The 21418-nt window shown below is 48.2% G+C and overlaps 2 protein-coding genes across 4 annotated transcripts in view; both read right to left on the minus strand.

Annotated features, from left to right (window-relative positions):
* Positions 1-1293: 1293 nt before the first annotated feature.
* Positions 1294-4363, minus strand: LOC105469653 (Ras converting CAAX endopeptidase 1). 3 transcript variants are annotated; one of them, XM_071074211.1, is made up of 8 exons: positions 4164-4363; positions 3929-4031; positions 3758-3837; positions 3428-3506; positions 2763-2930; positions 2562-2633; positions 2238-2300; positions 1294-1966 (listed from the first exon to the last, which is right to left on the minus strand). In XM_071074211.1, exons 3-8 carry the CDS (start codon positions 3815-3817, stop codon positions 1731-1733), a joined length of 678 nt encoding a protein of 225 aa, XP_070930312.1. In that variant the 5' UTR covers positions 3818-3837; positions 3929-4031; positions 4164-4363; the 3' UTR covers positions 1294-1730. The 3 variants fall into 3 exon arrangements, with proteins under 3 accessions (XP_070930312.1, XP_011719287.1, XP_070930311.1); XM_011720985.3 differs by having other exon boundaries at positions 3758-3841; XM_071074210.1 differs by lacking the exon at positions 2238-2300 and having other exon boundaries at positions 3758-3841.
* Positions 4364-4478: 115 nt separating this feature from the next.
* TOP6BL (TOP6B like initiator of meiotic double strand breaks) overlaps positions 4479-21418 on the minus strand; it is a 103059-nt gene continuing 86119 nt past the window's right edge. The window contains exons 14-16 of the mRNA XM_071074209.1: positions 9126-9204; positions 4730-4950; positions 4479-4630 (exon numbers count right to left, since the gene is read on the minus strand). Coding sequence (XP_070930310.1) covers positions 4565-4630; positions 4730-4950; positions 9126-9204 — 366 coding nt within the window. The 3' untranslated portion in view covers positions 4479-4564. The remainder of the gene's footprint in view (positions 4631-4729; positions 4951-9125; positions 9205-21418) is intronic.

Consider the following 21418-nt stretch of genomic DNA (forward strand, 5'->3'; position numbering starts at 1 on the left):
TTCTAACCCTGCCACTCCCCATGACCACCCCTCCAGACCCCTGCTCAGTTGCCTTTCCTGCAGCGGGGACACTAACCCTGCCTGCACCACTGCCCTCCTGCCCACAGGTAGGGGGAGGATGGGGAAGGGAGCAGGAGGCTGGGCAGTTCCTGAGATGGAGGGGCGGGGGTGGGGAGGCTGATGCAGGAAACACCAGCCTCTGGGTAGGAAGCGCCCAGCAGGCCTCTGCCCAGTGCTCCCAGTGCCAGTCCAGCCTCTGGGATGGCCAAGTCACAGTGGGCTTGAGCCTCTTCCTTTCTGGACCGCCAGGTCCCAGATGTACCCCAGGAGGCAAGTGACTGCGATGCTGCCCCTTCCATCCGGGTGGATGTCGTCACGGGCAGCCTGCAGGCATCGTGGGGCAGTGACTGCACATCCCTTTTCTTTCCCGCAGCGGCCAGCCTCAGGGAAGGGACCCTGGGACAACCTCCTTGAGCCTGGAATGGGACCTAAAGGGCTAACATTTCCTACCTGCCCCCCGCCCTCCCAGCCCACCACCAAGACGGAGTCTCGCTCTGTCGCCCAGGCTGGAGTACAGTGGCGTGATCTTGGCTCACTGCAATGTCCACCTCCCGGGTTCAAGAATCTAATTTTAAAAGGGCACAGGCAGGGAAATGAGAGCCCTTCCAAAAATGATGGAGAGCAGGCAGAACACGCGCAGGTGCTGAGGACCCTCGAGTCACCGTGTTGCTTGGCAAAGTCGCCGCCGCCCTCAGAGCTGCAGCCTGTGTTGTGGGTTCCTCTGGGGCAGAGGTCCGAGGTGGAGGGAACCAGAAAAGCCTCTACTTCTGGTGATTCAGGAGTAGGTTTCTCTCCGATTTGGGACCTGTTTCCTCTTGTGAAAAACAAGGCGGGCAGACTGGAGGTCCCGGCAGAGGCTTGAGGCCAGTCCTCCTCCCCTCAGAAGAGATAGCTCGGAGGCTCCATTGCTGAGGTCAGGGCCAGGGCCATGGTTCCCTCCCTGACCCATCAGCCAAGCCACAGGCCCCAGGACGAGTGGGGCTCACAGCTGCTACCTGCAGTCTCAGACCCACCGACACTAGGACTTTGGGGCATGGCTCAGGAAGGAGGAAGCCACAGGCCCCCAGCAACCAGAGCTCCCAGCCCATTCTGTACTCCAGGGAACTACCTGCTGGGATGCACCGCCCAGATGTCACTGTTGAAGGTAGCTGGGACAGGTGTGGGCACACTCCCAAGAGCTGCCTAGAATCCTCACACAAGATCCCAAATAGACCGATTCCCAAAGGTCCAAGGCCATGTTACCCAAGTTAAATCTCTTTAATATCCCAATACAAAGTCCTGATGCAAAAAGACAATGAGAAAACCCAGGAAGTTGGGGGTTGGGGGTGGGGAGAGGTTTTATAAATAAAAAAACCCCCGAGCAGCTTTTGAGAGGCAGAGGAGCTAAGAGAAGCAGCAGTCCAAAGTGAGGAAGGGAGTGTGTGGCTCCTGGGACCTGCCCCTTGTCCCCTCACTCACAGCTGCTCGTAAACACCCCTTTCGAAAGGGGCTGCACCCTTTGGATATCTGCTCCTTTCTCTTGGTCCCTGGGATTCAACTAGCTCTGGCTTCAATCCCCTACAAAAATTCCTGAGATCTCGGGGACCCCAGCCAGTCCCTCCCCTGCAGTACCCCTTGGTGGGGAGGGCTGGGGAGCCGGTGAGAGTTCATGTTGTATCCAGGAGCGTAGGTCAGGAGCACAGGGGAGCCTCTGAGTCCCCTGCCCGCTCCAAAAGCACACAAAGGGGAAGGCTGCCGTAGAGCTTAGGGTCCGTGAGGGGCTGGAGCAGAAGCAGGAAGAGTCCCACACCCAAGGCATAGCCTGCCAGCAGGGGCCGCCTCTGCGGGTGCTCCAAGGCCGCGCAAACAGCCGGGAAACCCATGTAATTGCAGAAGGAATGGCAGAGAACCGGCCCAATCAGGTGTCCTGGGGAAAAGAGACAGCAACTCAGGGAGCAGCCCTACTACCTCCTCTGGCCCTTCTAGGGCTAGTGACCCTCGTCCCCTAAAACAGGAGATCAAGATCCCACTACCCCAGCCATCCACCCACACACCACGGCCTCTGCTCCTTTCCACCTCTCAGACCAGCCTGTCTCAAGGACTGGAATAGAAGAACTTGTTCCTAGAACAAACAGTATTCCCATTCTCCCACCCGCTCCTGTGGGCCCCCAGGGACCCTTGAGGGACTGAGGACCAACCTGTGCGGATGAAGAGGAAAGCAGTGTAGGCACCGAAGACGGCTGTGTAGGAGAACTGGAACGCTGGAGACGGGGAGGCCGCGAGTGACCACACCTGCACGCCCTTCCTGCCCCCGCACTACACACCCATCAGCCAAAGATCCACCATCCCCTCCACCCGGGGCAGTGGCTGCCTGCCCCACCACCTACAGCTGTCCTGCACCCCAACTCCCACGGTCAGTGGCCCCTCCAATACTGTAGCCCTCAGTTCCCAATTCCTTCTCCAGACTGGCCATTAGGGACATCATCACACACCCTAACCCAGGCCAGCTAGCCAGGACTCACCAGCAGACAAGAAGATGTTCCCCACGCTGCTCTGGCGGAAACGCAGCTGCTCAATAATGTGGTGAAAATGGGCTGGGAAAAAGATGACAATCACATCACAGTCATTCCTCCCAACCTCCATTCTAGGCCTGCCCCTCACCTCAAGCCCCCTTCTCAGCTCTCATGCTGAGAACACACCAGGACCAAGTTGGCCAGACTCACCAACTCCAAAAAAGAGCGGGCAGGTGAACACAGCAGGGCCCAAGCCCATGCACGGTGCCAACATAGGCAGCATACAGGCCCGGAACACCAGCTCCTCTGTCAGGGGGGCGATCACTTGGTTCCGCAGCCAACGCATGTCTGTGAGGCAGCGGGCCCAGGAGCGCGGGGCTGCAGAAGGAATTCAGGATAAGCTGTGAGTGACAGGCTATCGGACAATGAGACCCCAGAGGCTCCAAGGGCTCCTCTCCCACAACTTCACCCTGGTCAAACTCAGGTTAGGCATCAATACTCCTGAGGACGGGGGTGTGGACCCAACATAAACCCAATGTCTTGAGAGGACCTGAAGGGAAGGCATTAGATGAGGCAGGGCATCCTGGAAGTAAACTCTGGAGACACCAAAATTTAACCAAGACCAGCACTGGTTGGGGAAGCAGGGGACAGTGCTCTCTGGTCCACACCAAATACAGCTGGGGGTTCCCAGGGAACTCCTTGGACGTTGGGAATCAACCCTTAGAGGCCATCTAGCTCTGTTTCCAGTTTACTGATGAGAAAACATACCCAGATAACATTTCACGTGTCCAGATCACACCCTGAGCCCGCTGACTCCCTGCCCCATTGTCTTGGACTGCCTGTGCCTACTTTTCCCTTCAGCCGTTAAGACTCACCCAGGACAACCTTCAGCCCATCTGCCAGGTCACAAGGGCAATCCATAGAAAGCTGCATCAGTGGGCCCAGGAAAAGAATCTGAGGGCAAGAAAACACTTTCACCACAACCCACCGCTTTTGCCCAGACCCTTGCCCATGCCCCTGAGACCCCAAGCTTGAAATCCTCTCAGCCAGGATTTCCAGACCATGCATACTGGAGAACCCTGGGGCCATCTCAAAAGCCCTGTCTCCCATCAGCCAAAAACCGAATACAATCAAGAGGAGTCCAAAGCACTGCGCATCAAGCTGATAACAAAGACCAGAAGAAAAAATACAAAAGGAGCACTCACCATGGTCAGCAACAGGGGCAGCAGCGCCGCTGGGAAAATGCCCTCCAGCCTGAAGCCCATCAGGGTGAGCAGGGATGTGCCTGGCTGAGCCACAGGAAAGGGGGCATCAGTCTTGCTTCCTCCCCTAAAGACCCCTGAGTTCTCTCCCCCTTTGCCCCGCCGCCTTCGCACCTGGATGCCTGTGAGTTCCCTCCAGAGCAGCACGCACAGGGGTGAGAGACTGGACACCACCAGGACGCTGGTGAAGCGCCGCTTGATGACGGCGGGATGGTCCCTACGGAGGGGACAGTAAGTTCAAGGGGCCCGCGGCTGTCCATCAGCGCGGCCCCGCCCCCGGCTCGCCCAAGCTCCGCCCGCAACCCCGCCTCGCAGGGGCGCGGGTTCCGGCCGCGCGCAGCCCCCGCACCTGGGCAGTTCGCTCTTCCAGACGTAGAGGCTGCCCACGTAGGAGCAGGCGAGGCTGAGACAGGAGAACACTGACACCCAGCAGCACAGCCCGGGGCCCGGGCCGCCCAGCGCCGCCGACTCGGGCGGCCGCTCCGGCCGCGACACCGACAGCAGGCGCAGCCCATCCCCGCCCAGCGCCGCCATTGCGCCCTGACCCGCGGCGCGCACCAGTGACGCGGTCCCAGGGAGGTGTGGGTGACGTCAGGCTGCGGCGCGGCTCCAGGCCCCGCCCCACCCGGGCCAGACGCGGAAGCAGACGCGGAAGCGGCCTCGGTGAGCGCGGAGCAGCTTTATTAAACCACGGGGCAGCGGCTGCCCGCAGCCTCCGGATCGGTGGGCACTTGCGGAAAGGGGCCCGGCTCAGGGCCCAGGGCTGGGACTCAGCCACTCCGACAGGTTGGAGACCTCCTGCAGCCACAGCACGTCCTGCGGGAACAACGGGGCCCGGAGTGAGGACCCCTCGGCAGCGGCCTGTGGCCCGCACCTCCTGCCGCACCCTTCCCTGCGCAGCGCTCGCTCAGTTACCTCCAGGCGGCTCCCACGGCTCACCCTGCCCGGCGCCAGGGCCCTGCCGTGAGCCTTAAAGGCCGCCCTTCCGCTAGGAGTGAGGGGGGCCGCGGTGGCCTCCGGGCGGCGCGGGGCGGCCTCTGACGGGCTCGGGGCCCTGGCGGAGTGCAGAGCTCGAATCTCCTCCATGCGGAGGCTGCCCCTCTTGAGCCTCTTGTTTTCTGCTTGCTCGTTGGTATCTAGGAGAAAACAAGCCACCTTCATCTTATTTTCATGGCCCTGTGTTAGGAAGACCCTTGGGTAGGGGGGAAGCCTGGGAGAAAGGGCGCCGAGGGGCTCTTCCCACCGCATCCCTGTCAGCAGGTCCCATCCACACCAAAACCCTGCAGCTCCGGGCGCTTCAGGAGCAACCTGAGGCTTCAGAGAGGTTTCAGGGCCTCCCTATTCTCTCACCCGGGCAGGAGATTGTCCCGAGCCCTCACTTGGGGGACTCGGGCCGCTCAGTAGCTTTCTGCACACAGATTCTTCCTGGAGTCTGCACTGACAAGCTCCCCTCCCTGCCAGCCTGTCCCCCCATCACCTCTCTGGCCTCAGTTCTGTCTCCCTTAGTTGCTCACGTTGCATTGGGCGGTGCCCATAGGCAGCTTTCCTACTCTTAACTGATTCATTTGTCAAAGCGAGTTTAGATGGATAGATTCTTCCCGAGCAGGTCCTGGGGATGTAGATCAATGAGCTTTTCCCTGAGAGAAGCTCACAGATGCTAGGAGGGATGCAAACCTGTGTACAAAGCCCAGGGTTAGAACAGAGAAGGGAGCCGACTACTTCTGCATGTGAAGAAAGGTCTCCCTGAGGAGATAACCTGAGCTGGGCTTTTTTGTTTTTTTGAGACAGGGTCTTGCTCTGTTGCCCAGGCTGGAGTGCAGTGGCGCAATCCTGGCTCACTGCAGCCTGACCTCTTGGGCTCAAGCGATCCTACTGTCTCAGCTTCAGCTTCCCGAGTACCAGGGACCACAGGGGCGTGCCACCACACCAGCTAATTTTTTTACTTTTTGTAGAGATGGGGGTCTCACCGTGTTGGCCAGAGTGGTCTGAAGCTGTCCTCCCACCCTAGCTCCCCAAAGTGACGGTATTACAGGCATAAGCCACCACTCCTGTCCCAGAGCTGGGTTTTGAAGTATGAATAGTGATATGCCAGACAGACAAGGGAGAGAAAGGGAATTTCATGCTGAAAGTTACGCAAGTAATCTTTATGCAAAGGCATAAAACAACCTCCTACATAAATGTTTATAAAGATGGGGTCTCGCCTGTCACCTAGGCTGGAGTGCAGTGGCACGATCATAGCTCACTGCAGCTTTGAACTCCTGGCCTCATCCTCTCGAGTAGCTGGGACTAAAGGCACACACCACCATGCCAGGCTAGAAACAGATTTTCATCTGTAAGAGACAGGAAGCCAATAAAGAGTTTTAAGCACTGGTGAAATATATTGGTAATTTTGTACTTCAGAAAGATTGTTCTTTCAAAGGTGTGGCTTAGATCAAACTAGAGACAGGAAGACCTTAAGAGCCCACTTCGACAAAAGTGAAGACAGTGGGGATGGAGGCGTCACCAGGAATCAGAAGTGTTCATCAGGCCTAAGTGACAGGCCTTGGTGAGCACCTGGATGTGGGAGAGGCCTCTTGGCTGGGTGCAGTGGCTCACGCCTGTAATCCCAGCACTTTGGGGGGCCGAGGTGGGCAGATCACGAGGTCAGGAGATTGAGACCATCCTGGCCAACATGGTGAAACCCCGACTCTACTAAAAATACAAAAATTAGCTGGTTATGGTGGTGGGCACCTGTAATCCTAGCTATTCAGAGGCTGAGGCAAGAGAATCACTTGAACCTGGGAGGCAGAGGTTGCAGTGAGCTGAGATCATGCCACTGCACTCCAGCCTGGGCAACAGAGGGAGATTTTGTCTCAAAAAAAAAAAAAAAAGAATGAGAGTCCTCTTGAATTAATCCAAGATTTCAGATGTGATAAACTGGACAGTGTGCTATTAATCATGACAGAGACCAAAGTCTCTTTAGTCAGGAGAGAGGAAACTGAGGTACCAATGGGACCTCCATGAGGAGCTGCCTAGTGAGCAAATGAATCTCCCAACTGGTGCTCAGCAGAGGCCTTGGCTGGTCACACCAATTTGAGAGTCTTGAGCCCAGAGGCAGGGGTCAGCAGCTGGGATGGAAGATAGCTGGGTGGGAGAGCAGGAGAAGCACTATTTAGGCATGACCAGAAGAAAGTAGGTGAAGAGAAAAGCCCAGAGGGAAAAACCAGGCGAGTCATAGTCTTACAGTGCCAAATTTTGCGCATAGTTCAGATACAATGAAGATAAATGCAAAATTTGGTAATTAAGAGGCCTTCCCTAAGGGGAGAAGTTTCAGAGGCCACAGAAAACAAGTACCCTAAGTGATGGAGAGAATGAGAGGAAGAAAGGGAGACAGGGTGCATGCAGCTTGTGGTTTTGAGACCCTTGGATGAGACTGATGGAAAGAGGTGGAGGAAATTCAAGGTCATGGGAGATTTTCTTCTGACAAAATGAGAGCTTGACCTGCTGAGGGAAAGGAACTCAGAGGAGAGCTGAAGGTGCAGCAGTGATAACTGATGCAAGCAGGTCCCGAGAAAGCAGGAGGATGATCCCACTGTGATCCCACACTGATGAAGTTCTGCAGTGGGAGGGTGCAAGTTGGGTGAGTTTACTGAGAAAAGAGATCAGTAAGTAGGAAGCAGGAGGCAGAGACTGGGTAGATTTTTTAAAGAATGGAGTAGCCACTGAGGGGCAAAGGCCAGAAAGGCAAGGGGAAGGACTGACAAACCAAAGGCTCCTGAGTGAGTGGACCAGGGATGGATGGTGGCATCAACCCACAGTTTGGCGATTTTCTTCAGCAGGGCTGCCCATGTGAGTCACAGAATGGATGCTGATGAGAGCCACAGGTCTGTAGGGCAGAATAGCCCAAGCCATCCTCCAGGGGTTCCACCAGATTATAAACACCTAGATTTTAAAGCTCAGGTTGCACACTGGAGAAAACACGGGCTTTGGAGGCGGCAAGCTGAAAGTCATTACCTCCTGTTAAGCATTCTGCCTGACCTGAGCCTGGGTCCTCTGGTTTGTTAGGATCCATGCCTCCCCCCGCCCCCAGAAGGGCACTGTAAGGACTAAACGAGGTAAGGTCTGTGGAAGACCCCAGCATCTTTCCAGCGTCCACAGAATTAAATGTTAATTTTTTTCCTTGTATGGGAAGATACTTATTCTTTTGTCTCTTCTGACTGCATAAATACTGAATTGTATGTATCATACTTGCATTTTTTAAAATCTCCAAATCTAAATTTATAAAAATAGATTCTTTGCTTTGTACAAGCGTTCACAGCAGGGTTCTTTTCAGTAGCAACAGCCCCCACAACATTTAAAACATGGTTCAGCTGACAGTGATTTCAGGGACACATCTTAGGCCTAAGCATAAACGTGTATGTGTTGTAGTTGTGACCCTAGAAAGAGGGATTTACCAACCAAGCATAGGTGCTGAAGTCACAATCCCCAACTTCCCTTGACCCAGATACTGTTTTATCTGAAGGACTCAGGATCTGTCGGAGGGCATCCCTGCTAATTCAGCTCTTCCAGAGACAGCAGAGCTAGGCTGCCTGGGTTTGAATTCTGGCTCTGTCATTTACTGGCTGTGTAGCCTTGGGTAAGTTTATTGATATCTGTGGGCCTCAATTTCCTCATATGTAAAATGAGAGTTAATAACAGTGCCTATAGCTCCTAGGATTGTTTTGAGAACTAAGAGCATTAGTACATTTTAAAAGCTCACAATAGTACCTGGCACCTCTGCTAGTGACTGAACGTGAGAGCTGCTGTACCCCTGCTGCTGCAGGCTGGGAAGGCTGTTTAAGTATTGCGAGAGACATGTATGGAGAAAGGACTTCAGTATAATTGCCATCACAACACATGCACTGACACTTCCCCATAACACACATTAAGAGTGACGTGGTGCCTACTCTTGGGAGCAGCCTCCAAATCCCAAATCATAATAGTAACCAAAATGAGGGGAGCTGCAGCGTCAACCCCAGTGATCAAGAAAAGATGTGAAGGAACCACCTGGATTCAGGGCACTGAATCTGCGTATTACCTGCCCCCATCCCATCGTGTGCAGCTATCTGTAACTGCACAAGACTGTATTACAAATTTCTAGTCCTGTCCTAACATCTTCGGGAGGGAATAACTGCTGCTGCCTTGAAGACCCACAGTGGCAGCAACAGCTCACTAAATTGCAGAAGGACGCCGCTGTAGTAGAAGGTACAATGGAATAGTTTGAAAGTTTGAACTCACGTTTTTTACTTCCCCAGCTGCAGTCCAGGGCTCACTTGAAAAGCTAAAACCTTACCTGCTAGGAGCTCCCGGCTGCTGTTATCAGGTACGTCCTCAGTGCCCTGGGCTGAGTCCTTTTTCTCTAGGGTTAGCTGCTTAAAAAAATTAGAAGTCCTAAGTGAGTTTTGCAGAAACATGAACGAGCCCTAGTGAAAAAGGAGTGTGCCTGGTGGCTTCACTGACCTCACAAGGTTGTCTGCCCTCACCTGGAACTCCTTCTTCCTCCTGGCTCACGAATCTCCCTACCCACCCTCTAGTCCTCAAGGTTTCCCTCTGTGGATCCTTCTGCACTCTGGCCACTCACGGCACATCCTTTCTTCTCTGAGCTCCAGTCTCTTGGCTACTGCCTGCCCATTCCTCGGGCTCTGCATACTCTGCAAGTATCCTGTGTGCCCATTCATCAAGTAATGTGCATATGTCCATTTTCTACACCCTAAATCCCTTCAAAGGCAAGGGCCATCATGCCTGTATCACTTTACAGCTACCTGAGTGCCTTACACAAGGTTAAGTTTGAGAAAGTCAAACCTGGGAAGCCACAGGATGTATTCTGTAGTCATCTGTAGCCTCCTAGAGCCCTGCCACACTGGTTAGTTCAATAATTTGCACAGAGAAAAAGAGATTCTTACTGAGACCAGGACCCAATTCTCCCAGCTCCTTTTCAAGAATACAGATGTATAAAAATAGATATCCTCTTCTCAAAATTAAAAATTTGTGGCCCGGCATGGTGGCTCATCCCAGCACTTTGGGAGGCCAAGGCAGGCAGATCACCTGAGGTAAGGAGTTCGAGACTAGCCTGGCTAACATGGTGAAACCCCGCCTGTACTAAAAATACAAAAATTAGCTGGCCATGGTGGCGGGCGCCTGTAATCCCAGCTACTCAGGAGGCTGAGGCAGGAAAATTGCTTGAACCTGGGAGGTGGAAGTTGCTGTGAGCTGAGATCACACCATTGCACTCCAGCATGGGTGATGAGTCAGACTCCATCTCAAAAATAAAATAAAATAAAATAAAAATTTGTGCTTCCTGGCCGGGTGCGGTGGCTCAAGCCTGTAATCCCAGCACTTTGGGAGGCTGAGGTGGGAGGATCACAAGGTCAGGAGATAGAGACCATCCTGGCTAACACGGTGAAACCCCACTTCTACTAAAAATACAAAAAAAAAAAAATTGCATTGGGAGTTATACCTGATGTAAATGAGTTGATGGGTGCTGACGAGTTGATGGGTGCAGCACACTAACATGGCACAAGTATACATATGTAACAAACCTGCATGTTATGCACATGTACCCTAGAACTTAAAGTATAATAATTTAAAAAAAAAATACAAAAAAATTAGCCGGGCGTGGTGGCGGGGGCCTGTAGTCCCAGCTACTCAGGAGGCTGAGGCAGGAGAACTGCGTGAACCCGGGAGGCGGAGCTTGCAGTGAGCCAAGATGGCGCCACTGCACTCCAGCCTGGGCAACAGAGCAAGACTCCATCTCAAAAAAAATAAAAAATAAAATAAAATTTGTGCTTCCCAGGAACAAAAGTGAAAAGTCAATCCACAAGAATGGGAGAAAACGTTTACAAATCATACCTGCTAAGGAACTTTTATCCAAATTAAAGAACTCTTTTTAAAATTTATTTATAGCCCAGGCATGGTGGCTCATGCCTGTAATCCCAGCACTTTGGGAGGCCGAGATGGGCGGATCACGAGGTCAGGAGATCGAGACCATCCTGGCTAACACGGTGAAACCCCGTCTCTACTAAAAAAATACAAAAAACTAGCCAGGCGAGGTGGCGAGCGCCTGTAGTCCCAGCTACTCGGGAGGCTGAGGCAGGAGAATGGCGTGAACCCGGGAGGTGGAGCTTGCAGTGAGCTGAGATCCGGCCACTGCACTCCAGCCTGGGCAATAGAGCGAGACTCCGTCTCAAAAAAAAAAAAAAAAATTTGTATTTTTTGTAGTGACGTGGTCTCACTATGTTGCCCAGGCTGGTCTTAAACTCCTGGGCTCAAGTGATCCTCCCACCTCAGCCTCCCGAAGTGCTGGGATTACAAGTATAAGCCACCATGCCTGGCCCAGGGTAAATAACTCTCATAACTCAGTAATTTAACAAACCAATTTAAAAGTGGGCAAAAGATTTGAATAGACATTTCTTCAAAGAAGATATACAAATGGCCAGTAAACACATGGAAAAGATACTCAGCATAAATATTCATTAAAGAAATGCAAATCAAAACCACGAAATTACTTCACATGCACTAGAATGGCAATAAGAAAAATAATGACAACAGTTAATGAGGGTATAGAAATACTGGAAGCATCACACAGCACTGGCAGGAATGTAAAATGGTGCAGACCGTGGAAATCAGCTCGAAAGTTCTTTAAAAAGTTAAAACATAGTGTTACCATATGACTCAGCAATCCTACTCCTAGACAGATACCCAATAGAGTTACAAGCATGTCCACACAAAAGTGTTCGTAACAGCATATTCATAATAGCTAAAAAGTGGGAAAAAACTTGTGTTAATCAACTAATTAATGGATAAAATGTGGTATATCCATACAATGGACTATTATTCAGCCATAAAAATGGATGAAATTGTTATATGGTACAACATAGATGAACCTTAGAAACACGCTAAATGAAAGAAATCACATAAAGGCCACATGTTGTATGGTTCCATCTATATGAAGTGTCCAGAATAGGCAAATCCACAGAGATGGGAAGTATACTAGTGGTTGCCAGGGATTGAAGGGAGAGGGGAACTGGGACTCACTGCGAACAGCTACTGCTAATGGCATGATGGAGATGTTCTGTAATTTAGTGGTGATGGCTGCACAGCATAGTGAATATACTTAATGAGTTTTATTCTTTAAAGTGGTAAATTTTATGGTATATGAATTATCTCCATAGGAGACCTATCATATATTGTTTACTAAAACAAATTTTAGTTCCCAAGTAATTACATTCCAAGGAACATAGGAAGGGCAAAAGTAATACTAAAGACGTGAAGGAAGAAACCGGATATTTTCTAAACATTTTTATCTTGAGAGAGAATTTTTTTTTTTTTTTTTTTTTTTTTTTTGCTTTAGCTTGGAAAATCTCATGTCATAGATAAATCTTTCTCCTATCTTGAAATTGGTCTTATCAAGGAACTACCCACATTGAGATATGAAGCTCTGGGCCTCTCTGGGAGCCTTGCATACCCTTCATTAATCACCTGGTTCCCCAGATAAGACAGCCCTGACCTCAGGATACACCTCCTTGGATTTAACATTCTATGGGACATTTATTTCTAGTCTACCCCTCCCCTCACCCACCGGAAACAATACCCACCTTAGAAAATTGCCTCCTTGTTACTACTCCTGCTCATTCTGGGTTTAAATTCTCAGTCCCTACATACACCTATGACACTAAACCCTGGAGTACTATCTTGTTCACTCCATCCTGGCCCACAGTCTCTGTTCCAACATTCAGGCTTAAAATATCCACTCTTAGCCAGGTGCAGTGATGCACTCCTGTAGTTCCAGTTCAGGAGGCTGACACAGGAGGATCACTTAAGCCCAGGAGTTCGAGGCTGTAGTGCACCATGATCACACCTATGAATAGTCACTGCACTCCAGCCTGGGCAACATAGCGGGAACCTGTTTCTAAAAAAATAAAAACAAAAATAATACCCTCTCCATTCCTTCATGACCTTTCCCTGAATATATTCACTCTAAATACACACTCCCTCATTTTTTCAGTTCCTCAATAGAGCATATAATAGATGATTTTCTTCCCTATTACTCAAGAGGTCAGCTATTCTACCTTTCCTGTTTAGAAATGGAAACAGAATGACCCAGAGGTGAAAGAATTTGACCTATCATCCTTAGTCTTGTAGTTCCAGCTGAAGCCACTGGATGCCACTCTTGTACCGCTAACAAGTTAGTTATCACTAAATGGCCATTACCAGAGGGAAACCTGATGAAGATGTTGAGTGGAGAAGCATGGGTTCTACTCAATGACCTGGATCACTCATGCCCTTGGCTTGCAACCCAGTCCTCTGTGTTAACAATATTACCAGGCTTTAGAGCCAAGAGATCTCAGTACAAATTCTAGCCTTGCTATTTACTGACTATGTGATTCTGGGCAAATTATGAAAGTTCTGTAATCAGTTTCCTCATCTTTAAAGTGGGAAAACTATGACCTAACTTATAACATCTTTGCAGAGATTAAAATGAAAATCTCGGCACAGATTAGGGATTCAGTAAGTGTTCCTTCTTTCCAAGACCTATGACTACTGGTAAGACCTTGAGTTCACTAGCCATCTGCCAAATTAATTGGGCTATGAATGGCCCTGAGGCTATGAGCCATGACTATAGCAAAAGAACAGGGTAAAACAGGTCAGATCTTTTTTTTTTTTTTTTTTTTTTTTTTTTTTGAGACAAGAGTCTTGCTTTGTCACCCAGTCTGGAGTGCAGTGGCACGATCTTGGCTCACTGCAACCTCCACCCCCTAGGTTCAAGCAATTCTCATGTCTCACCCTCCTGAGTAGCTGAGACTTACAAAGCGTGTGCCAGCAGGCCCAGCTAATTTTTTTATTTTTAGTAGAGACCGGATTTTGTCATGTTGGCCAGGCAGGTTTCAAACTCCTGACCTCAAGTGATCCACCTACCTTGCCCTCCCAGAGTGCTGAGATTACAGGAGTGAGCCACTGCGCCTGGCCCAGATTACCTTTTTTAGGTCTTACTGGGGTACTACAGAGGCCCAAGTAAAAGGAATTCAGAGGCTGAAACACTCCTAGATCCTGAGGAGTCCCTCTGCCCATATATCCTGGGTTCTATGATAACAGCACATGCCTTACCCTGAACCTGTCCCTAGAAAGCTGAAGATGTGGATGGCTGTAGTGAACTGCATTCTCCCCCACCCCAAATATGTCCAAATCCTAACCCCCAGAATTTGTGAATGTGAGCTTGAGAAAAGTCTCAAATTGTAATTCCGGATTGCAGGATGGGATCAGCCTGGATTTAGGGTGGGCCCTAAATCCCTAATTACCTGCCTGTAATCTCAGCACTTTGAGAGGGCCAAAAAGCGGCCAGATCATTTGAGGTTAGGAGTTCAAGACCAGCCTGGCCAACATGGCAAAACCCTGTCTCTACTAAAAATACAAAAATTAGTCGGGCATGGTGGTAGGCGCCTGTAATCCCAGCTACTCGGGAGGCTGAGGCAGAAGAATCACTTGAACACAGGAGGTGGAGGTTGCAGTGAGCCGAGATCGTGCCACTGCACCCTAGTCTAGGCAACAGAGCAAGACTCAGTCTCAAAAAAAAAAAAAAAAAAAAAAAAAACACAGATTTGAGAGACAGGGAGAAAGCAATGTGAAGATGGAGTTACAGTTTGGAGTTATGCAAGCTACAAGAAACCAAGGAACAGTTTTTATCAGAAGCTAGAAGAGGCAAGGCAAGGAAGCACTCTCCTCTAGTAACTTTGGAGGGAGTGTGGCCCTACGAACACCTTGATTTTGGACTTCTGCCCTCTAGAACTGTGGCAGAATAAATTTGGGTTGTTCTTTTTTTTTTTTTTTGAGACGGAGTCTCGCTCTGTCGCCCAGGCTGGAGTGCAGTGGCCGGATCTCAGCTCACTGCAAGCTCCACCTCCCGGGTTTACGCCATTCTCCTGCCTCAGCCTCCCGAGTAGCTGGGACTACAGGCGCCCGCCACCTCGCCCGGCTAAGTTTTCGTATTTTTTAGTAGAGATGGGGTTTCACCGTGTCAGCCAGGATGGTCTCGATCTCCTGACCTCGTGATCCGCCCGTCTCGGCCTCCCAAAGTGCTGGGATTACAGGCTTGAGCCACCGCGCCCGGCCCTTGGGTTGTTCTTAAACCTTCAAGTTGATGTTAATTTCTGACAGCATTCCCAGGAAACTGATATAATGGATTTTAGCTTTATTTGCGCAAGGCGTGGACAGCAGCTTTCCAAGTCAGAGGGAAACTGGCAAGAGTATGTGCAGTGAAGCAGCTGAAAGGAATGGCAGACGCATTCCTGGGAAGTGCATCCTAGAAAGCACAGCCAGCCATGAAAGGTGTGGTGAAGGGAGCACTGACGGCTTTACTGCTGCTCTGTGCCTCTCTGGTCACACTGAAAAGGATGGTCAAGTCCACGAGATGCTTTGATTCTTGGGTGCCTGGGCACCTGAACTTCCCCACCCAATCAGGCAAGCAGAAGTACAAGGTACAGAGTAGATGCAGTGGAGGTACCAAAGGCCGTTACTCATTTTCTTAGAAATAGTGTCTATAGTTTTTATACCTATTGAGATATAAACTAACAGAGTAAACTGCATATATAGAAAATGTATATATTTTTTTTTTGAGACAGAGTCTCACCCTGTCGCCCAGGCTGGAGTGCAGTGGCATGATCTCAGCTCACTGCAACCTCTGCCACCTGGGTTCAAGCAATTCTCCTGTCTCAGCCACCCAAGTAGCTGGGATTATAGTGGTCTGCCACCACGCCCAGCTAATTTTTAAAATATTTTTAGTAGAGACGAGGTTTCATCATCTTAGCCAGACTGGTCTTGAACTCCTGACCTCGTGATCCACCCACCTCGGCGTCCCAAAGTGCTGGGATTACAGGCTTGAGCCACTGTGCCCAGCCAAAAATGTACAGTTTTTAAGTACACATGTACATACCTGTGAAACCATCACAGTCAACATAATGAACATACTCATCTCCCTGCAAGTGTCCTGCTGTCCTTTATAATCATTCCCTCCAACTCTTCCACCTCCCATCCTCTAGTAACCACTGACCTGTATAGATTAGTTGGCATTTTATAGAATTATATGTAAGTGCAATCAAACAGTATATACTCCTTTATTTCTCCATTTTTTCATGCGCCATGCTACTCAGAGATTCATCCATGTCACTGTGTGTATCAATAGTTCTTTCCTTTTATTGCCACATAGTATTCCTTTATATGAATCTATTACAATTTGTTTATCCATTTCCCTGTTGATACTGGGTTGTTTCTCATTTTGGGGGCTATAACAAAAGGGCCATGAAGATTTGTGTACAAGTCTTTGTGTGGAGATATGCTTTCATTTCTCTTGGGTAAATACCTAGGAGTGAAAGAACTATTCGGTCATAGGATGGGTGTGTATTTAACTTTTTAAGAAACTGCTCTTCTCCAAAGTGCTTGTACCATTTTTCATTTCCACAAACAGTGTATGTGAGTTCATTCTTCCACATGCTTGTCAACATGTGGCATAGTCAGTCCTTTTATTCCAGTGGTGTGAAATGATTACCTCATTGTGGTTCTTTGAACTTTTGTTGCGACTGATGATGTTGGGCATCTTACATCTTTATCTGCCATTTGTGTATCTGTAGCTTCTTTTGTGAAGTGTGTTCAAATATTTTGCCCATTTAAAAAAACTGGGTTGTGTTTTTATTAATGAGTTTTAAAAAAGAGTTCTTTATATATTGAGGATATTATGGTAAGATTTTTAAACATTCAATTTTAAAAATAGATACAGAACTATCAGGTTCATGGGGTACTTCTTCTTGAGTGAACTTCGTATCTTTCAATGGATTTGTCCATTTCATCTAAGTTGTCACATGTACTGTAAAGTTGTTCAAAATATTCTGATAATCCTTTTAATATCTGATGCTACCTTTCTGATTTCTGATAGTGACAATTTGTGTTCATTCTTTTTATTCTGATTAGTCTGGCTAAATGTTTATCAATTTTGTTAATCTTCTAAATGAGCCCCCTTTTAGTTTCATTGATTTTTCTCTATTGTTTTTTCTGGTTTCTATGTTACTGATTTCCCTTCTGATCTTTATTATTTCATTTCTTCTGTTTAATTTGTGTTTAATTTGCTCTTCTTATTCCAGTTTCAGTTGGAAAGTGGTATCATGGATTTGAGCCTTTTTTTCTTTTCTAACACAGGCATTTTCCCCTCTGAATACTACATCAGCTGCATCCCACAAATTTTGATAATTTGCTTTTCCATTTAATTAAAATATTTCTAATATCGCTTTGATTTCTGTGTTTAACTCATAGGTTATTTAAAAATGTGTCATTTAGTTTCCAAATATTTAGGGATTTTCTAGATTTCTGTTACTGATTTTGCTGTAATAATTCTATTATAGTCAGAAACATACTTTTATGACTTAGATCCTTTAAAAATGTATTGAGACATATTTAATGCCTTAGAATATGTTCTATCTTGCTAAAAGTGCCTTATGCACTTGAAAAGAATGCATATTCTTCTTCTGTGGCTGAACAGAGTGTTTTTATAAATGCCAGTTAGGTCAAAGTGATTGAAAGCATTGTTCTGACTTTGTCTCTACTTATCAAAACTATCAATTATTGAGAGAATTATTGTTGAAATCTTGAAATATAATTTTGGATTTGTCTATTTCTCCTTATAGTTCTATTAGTTTTATGTATATTTATTTATTTTATTTATTTTTGAGGCAGGGTCTCGCTGCCACCTAGATTGGAGTGTAGTGATGTGATTTTAGCTCATGGCAACCTCTGCCTCCTGGGCTCATGCAATTCTTCTACCTCAGCTTCCCAAGTAGCTGGGACTACAGGTATGTGCCACCATGCCTGGCTAATTTTTCTCTTTTTTTGTAGAGACGGGTTTTGCCATGTTACCCAGGCTGGTCTTGAACTCCTGGGGTCAAGTAATCCACCTGCCTCGGCTTCCCAAAGTGTTGGGATTACAGGCGTGAGCCATCATTCCCAGCCCCCCTGTATCATGGTTTTATTTGTTTTCTTTGGGACAGAGTCTCACTGTCGCCCAGGCTGAAGTGCAGTGGTGTGATCTTGGTTCACTGCAACCCCTGTCTCCCGGGTTCAAGCAATTCTCCCGCCTCAGCCTCCTAAGTAGCTGGAATTACAGGCGCATGTCGCCACACCCAGCTAATTTTTGTATTTTTAGTAGAGACGGGGTTTCACTATGTTGGCCAGGCTGGTCTCGAACTCCTGACCTCAGGTGGTCCACCTACCTCGGCCTCCCAAAGTGCTGGGATTACAGGCATAGCCACCACACATGGCCTGTATCATGTTTCCCCCCACCCCCCACCGCTGCCCCGTGCTTCCCCAAGACAGAGTCTTACTCTGTCACTCTGGCTGGAGTGCAGTGGCATGATCTCAGCTCACTGCAACCTCTGCCTCCTGTATTCAAGCAATTCTTCCTCAGACCCCCCACTCCCTCCGAGTAGCTGGGATTATAGGTGTGCGCCACCATGCCAGGCTAATTTTTATATTTTTAGTAGAGATGGGGTTTCACCATGTTGGCCAGGCTGCTCTCAAACTCCTGACCTTGTGATCCCCCCACTTTGGCCTCCCAAAGTGCTGGAATTACAGGCATGAACCACAGTGCCCGGCCTGTATCATGTATTTTAAAGCTCTCTTAACATGTGCATGAAAGAGGAAAAAAGAAAAAAAGAAAAAAAATGTGCATGAATGTTTAGGACTATTGTCTTTGTGATTAATTGATCTTTTCATTATGAAATCACTCTCTTAATCCCGGGTAATATGCTTTGATCTGAAATCTACTTTGATATTACAATAGCTTCTTCAGCTCTATTTTATTAGGGTAAGCATGGCATATCTTTTTCTATACTTTGAATTTTTTTCTGTCTTTATATTTAAAGTGAGATTCTTGTAGATGCATGTTGTTGGCTCTTGCTTCTTTACCCAGTCTAACAGTCTCTGCCTTTGTGTGTGTGTGTGTGTGTGTGTGTGTGTGTGTGTCTTTTATTATACTTTAAGTTCTAGGGTACATGTGTACAACGTGCAGATTACATATGTATACATGTGCCATGTTGGTATGCTACACCCATTAACATTAGGTATTTCTCCTAATCCTATCCCTACCCCCTCCCCCAACCCCACGACAGGCCCTGGTGTGTGATGTTCCCTACCCTATGTCCAAGTGTTCTCATTGTTCAGTTCCTACCTATGAGTGAGAACATGCGGTGTTTAGTTTTCTGTCCTTGCAATAGTTTGCTCAGAATGATGGTTTTGCTCAGAAAGATGGTTTCCAGCTTCATCCATGTCCCTACGAAGGACATGAACTCATCTCTTTTTTATGGCTGCATAGCATTCCATGTGTATATGTGCAACATTTTCTTAATCAAGTCTATCATTGATGGACATTTGGGTTGGTTCCAATCTTTGCTATTGTGAATACTGCCACAATAAACATATGTGTGCATGTGTCTTTATAGCAGCATGATTTATACTCCTTTGTGTATATAACCAGTAATGGGATCACTGGGTCAAATGGTATTTCTAGTTCTAGATCCTTGAGGAATTGCCACACTGTCTTCCACAATGGTTGAACTAGTTTACAGTCCCACCAACGTGTAAAAGTGTTCCTATTTCTCCACATCCTCTGAAGCACCTGTTGTTTCCTGACTTTTTAATGATTGCCATTGTAACTGGTGTGAGATGGTATTTCATTGTGGTTTTGATTTGCATTTCTCTGATGGTCAGTGATGATGAGCATTTTTTTTGTTTTTTGTTTTTTGTTTTTTTTGAAACCAAGTCTGGCTCTGTGGCCCAGGCTGGAGTGCAGTGGCCTGATCTCAGCTCACTGCAAGCTCCAGCTCCCGGGTTCACGCCATTCTCCTGCCTCAGCCTCCCGAGTAGCTGGGACTACAGGCGCCTGCCACCACGCCCGGCTAATTTTTTGTATTTTTAGTAGAGATGGGGTTTCACCTTGTTAGCCAGGATGGTCTCGATCTCCTGACCTCATGATCCGCCCATCTCGGCCTCCCAAAGTGCTGGGATTACAGGCTTGAGCCACCGCGCCCGGCCTAGATGATGAGCATTTTTTCATGTGTCTGTTGGCTGCATAAATGTCTTCTTTTGAGAAGTGTTTGTTTGTATCCTTTGCCCACTTTTTGATGGGGTTGTTTGATTTTTTTCTTGTATATTTGTTTAAGTTATTTGTAGATTCTGGATATTAGCCCTTTGTCAGATGGGTAGATTGCAAAAATTTTTCTCCCATTCTGTAAGTTGCCTGTTCACTCTGATGGTAGTTTATTTTGCTGTGCAGAGGCTCTTTAATTAGATCTCATTTGTCTATTTTGGCTTTTGTTGCCATTGCTTTTGGTGTTTTAGTCATGAAGTCCTTGCCCATGCCTATGTCCTGAATGGTATTGCCTAGGTTTTCTTCTAGAATTTTTATGGTTTTCTAGGGTTTTTATGGTTTTAGGTCTAACATTTAAGTATTTAATCCATCTTGAATTAATTTTTGTATAAGGTGTAAATCTCTGCCTTTTAATTGGATTATTCAGACCATTTACTTTTTTTTTTTTTTGGAGACAGGGTCTCACCCTGTCACCGAGGCTGGAGTGCAATGGTGCAATCCTGTTCACTGCAACCTCTGCCTCCCATTCTCAAGTGATCCTCCCTGCCTCAGCCTCCCAAGTGGCTGAGACTACAGGTGCACATCACCACACCGAGCTAATTTTTTTTCCTTCTTTTTGAGATGGAGTCTCGCTCTGTTGCCCAGGCTGGAGTGCAATGGTGCAATCTCGGCTCACTGCAGCCTTCGCCTCCGGGGTTCAAGGGATTCTCCTGCCTCAACCTCCCCAGTAGCTGGGACAACAGGTATGTGCCACCACACCCAGCTAATTTTTGTATTTTTAGTAGAGACAGAATTTCACCATGTTGGTCAGGCTGGTCTCAAACTCCTGGCCTCAAGTGATCCACCTGCCTTGGCCCCAAAAAGTGCTAGGATTGCAGGCGTGAGCCACTGTGCCTGGCCTCAGCTAATTTTTTTTTTTTTTTGAGACGGAGTCTTGCTCTGTCACCCAGGCTGGAGTACAGTGGCCGGATCTCAGCTCACTGCAAGCTCCACCTCCTGGGTTTACGCCATTCTCCTGCCTCAGCCTCCCAAGTAGCTGGGACTACAGATGCCTGCCACCTCGCCCGGCTAGTTTTTTGTATTTTTTTAGTAGAGACGGGGTTTCACCGTGTTAGACAGGATGGTCTCGATCTCCTGACCTCGTGATCCGCCCACCTCAGCCTCCCAAAGTGCTGAGATTACAGGCTTGAGCCACCGCGCCCGGCAATTTTTTTTTTGTTTTTTGAGATGGAGTATCGCTGCAATGCCTAGACTGGAGTGCAGTAGCGTGATCTTGGCTCACTGCAACCCCCGCTTCCTGGGTTCAGTCTCCCAAATAGCTGGGACTACAGTGTGTGCCAACACACCTGGCTAATTTTTATATTTTTAGTAGAGACGGGGTTTCACCATATTGGCCAGGTTGCTCTCGAAGTCCTGACCTCAAGTGATCCATCCACCTTGACCTCCTAAAGTGCTGGGATTAC

Source organism: Macaca nemestrina, chromosome 12 (assembly GCF_043159975.1).
Source record: "Macaca nemestrina isolate mMacNem1 chromosome 12, mMacNem.hap1, whole genome shotgun sequence".
Lineage (NCBI taxonomy): Eukaryota > Metazoa > Chordata > Mammalia > Primates > Cercopithecidae > Macaca > Macaca nemestrina.

Excerpts from the sequence above, each read along its gene's own strand:
- LOC105469653 (XM_011720985.3), bottom strand. The coding sequence starts at position 4,348 with ATGGCGGCGCTGGGCGGGGATGGGCTGCGCCTGCTGTCGGTGTCGCGG. Across the intron at positions 4,032-4,163 it reads TGGAAGAGCGAACTGCCCAG|GGACCATCCCGCCGTCATCA; the intron begins GTGCGGGGGCTG and ends TCCCCTCCGTAG. Across the intron at positions 2,301-2,561 it reads GAACATCTTCTTGTCTGCTG|CGTTCCAGTTCTCCTACACA; the intron begins GTGAGTCCTGGC and ends CCCCGTCTCCAG.